Source organism: Corticium candelabrum, chromosome 9 (assembly GCF_963422355.1).
Source record: "Corticium candelabrum chromosome 9, ooCorCand1.1, whole genome shotgun sequence".
Taxonomy (NCBI): Eukaryota; Metazoa; Porifera; class Homoscleromorpha; order Homosclerophorida; family Plakinidae; genus Corticium; species Corticium candelabrum.
This window is the reverse complement of record NC_085093.1, coordinates 4,290,190-4,292,579: the sequence shown is the minus strand read 5'-3', so window position 1 is coordinate 4,292,579 and position 2,390 is coordinate 4,290,190. Positions and strand designations below refer to the sequence as shown.

The following is a 2,390-nucleotide window of genomic DNA, read 5'->3' as shown; positions in this document are numbered from 1 at the left end:
GTCTTTTCAAAATTAGTCTGCAAATAGATATTTCTTAATAAAACAGTCCACTGTATCTATTATATAATAATTAATTAAATTGTTATTCCATTTTGTCTGGGATTACAATGTTTTCGCTTATGACCACAATTTGCCCGTCACCATGAAAACGCGGCAATCGTAGAACTACACCTTGTTTCGTTCTGCATTTCTGCAAGGCAAATATTTGTCACGTGCCTTGCTCATGAAATGAATATCGACATGTGGAAAGGTGAGTCACACTCTCTTTCTACGAGCAGATTATTAGGGCAGGCAGTTGTTTACTAAGCAAATACAGTAGCATAATCAACTAGGCTGGTACATACGTACAGGTGACCATTGAATTTACTTCTGTCTGTTATCTAGTAACTAGACTTCACTCGAACCTGCGATCATGACCTTCAATCGCTCGTACACTTGAGTGCACTATGCATTGCGGGCTATTTCACGATGTCACGATATCCGTCGTCTGGCATACGTCCAACTACAACTTCAATGGATTCCTGTAATTGCTACACTATATGCGTACACGTAGCCGCATCTCAGACTCAAATGAGCTGTTTATGCCCCGCCCCCAACTTGTGAATCGCTTGTATTGTGTGTAGGCAATAAAACTATTTCCATAAGTTCTAACATAGACATTAGGTGTGCCCGTTCGAGGGCCCAGCCGATCGTTTGCCTTCTACTAGACAAGAAGAACTTTTACATGAAATGATAGACAGTACACGTATACTAAAGTGTTCGCGAGACACTGTGAGAAACAATATTATAGAGAGGGTCACTGATGAGTAACTTTCTTGACCCATGGTCTCTTATACGACTGAAACGGTGCTGCGTGCCTGTAACTGCAGGACGTCTTTAGTTAGACTCAACATGTAATTAATGTTTCACAACGCTAAAGTTAAATTAAGTAAATTGCTTGAGACGTTAAATTTTTTTGCATTTCTTTCTTTTATGCTTGTCGTCCAGAGTAGAAATCGTTTGGCTTTATTTTTACGCACGCTAAATATCAATACTAAAGAATTCAAATGAATACTTGACAATCAGTTGATTTCAAACTATTTTCCAAATCGCTAACGTTTCTTCTTCATCTTCAAGCTTTGACAGCAGATGAAGTTATTCGCTTATTGAATCTACAACTTCATCCAGGTTGTACTCCTCAATCTGGTGCAAATGGTTACTTTGCAGAAGTCTATCGAAGTAATCACCCCGTGGGCAGCGAAACGCGATCGACTGCTAGCCACATAGTCTACATGATGAAAGACGGCGCAGTGTCATTTTTCCATCATTTGGACGCCGACGAAATGTTTCACTTTCACATGGGCGATCCGATCACGATTGTCGAGCTGAGCAAAGACGTTCCCGGACACACGAGAAAGACGATTATGGGTACTGACATCCGTGCTGGCCAAAGTTTGTTTCACGTTGCCAAGCTTGGTACCTGGTTTGGAATTATTGCATCGGCTGATGGTAGAGGAGGCTGGAGTCTTCTCGGTAGTTCGGTTACGCCTGCTTTCCAGCTTTCTGGATCTAAGAGTGGAGTAAGGCGGGAGTTGATGGAAGAGTATCCAGATGCTAGAGATACAATTCTCAAGATGACTTGCGACAGTTGAGACTGGAGAACTTTCGTTAGCTGCTAGAGTTCATGCAGACAATGAAGTGTTTCCAAAACATGTTTGTTTATCTACGCGTCGATTTGCAAATGGATAGTTAATGATTGAACTACAATTCCAGTTGTTTCTGATTGCTCTATATCACATTGAAAATATGTTCTCTCATTAGAGGCTTCCGCAAGTTTGCTTTAGATACCATGCATGCATAAGTAGCTTACAGTTTCTACTCAATATCACCTACGGCCATACTACTTCGAACATACCGGTTCTCGTCCGAACACCGAAGTCAAGCGGAGTCGGGCCGGGTCAGTACTAGGATGGGAGACCGCCTGGGAACACCCGGTGCTGTAGGCTTGTCGTTCAATTTTCCATTTTTTAACTGTTTCTACTCACCGTAGTATAGTCTGTCAATTAATTTGTTTTCTTTCACTTTTTTATCGTAATTCCAATCAGAAAATTCCTATGTTTAACAGTTAATTAAATCTTGAAGAAATCGACAAATAAGAAATTAAAGAATAAAAATTGGAAAATTAGAAAGTTAAAGAGTAGAAAATCAAAGTTATTATTACAAATACAGAGTTGATGTTACCAACTTATCTAGCTACTAAAGAAATTGGAAGCAAGTAAACATCTGATCGAGATACCAATACCAATCGCGCCTAGACGGATCTCGCCTTGTGTTTGTTGCCGTACACATGCACTACAGTTATTGTGCATAATGTCTGTTGTATACAATTTGGATCATTGGCGTGGCCTGCT

General features: G+C 40.3%; 1 protein-coding gene and 1 non-coding gene across 2 annotated transcripts; both read left to right on the top strand.

Annotated features, from left to right (window-relative positions):
* Window positions 1-1,247: 1,247 nt before the first annotated feature.
* LOC134185065 (uncharacterized) lies at window positions 1,248-1,771 on the top strand. Its single transcript, XM_062652843.1, has one exon. It carries the CDS (start codon window positions 1,272-1,274, stop codon window positions 1,629-1,631), a length of 360 nt encoding a protein of 119 aa, XP_062508827.1. The 5' UTR covers window positions 1,248-1,271; the 3' UTR covers window positions 1,632-1,771.
* A 95-nt stretch (window positions 1,772-1,866) lies between these two features.
* On the top strand, window positions 1,867-1,985 carry LOC134185153 (5S ribosomal RNA). The gene has a single exon (XR_009970765.1). It is a non-coding gene; the product is annotated as a 5S ribosomal RNA (ribosomal RNA).
* Window positions 1,986-2,390: the final 405 nt, after the last annotated feature.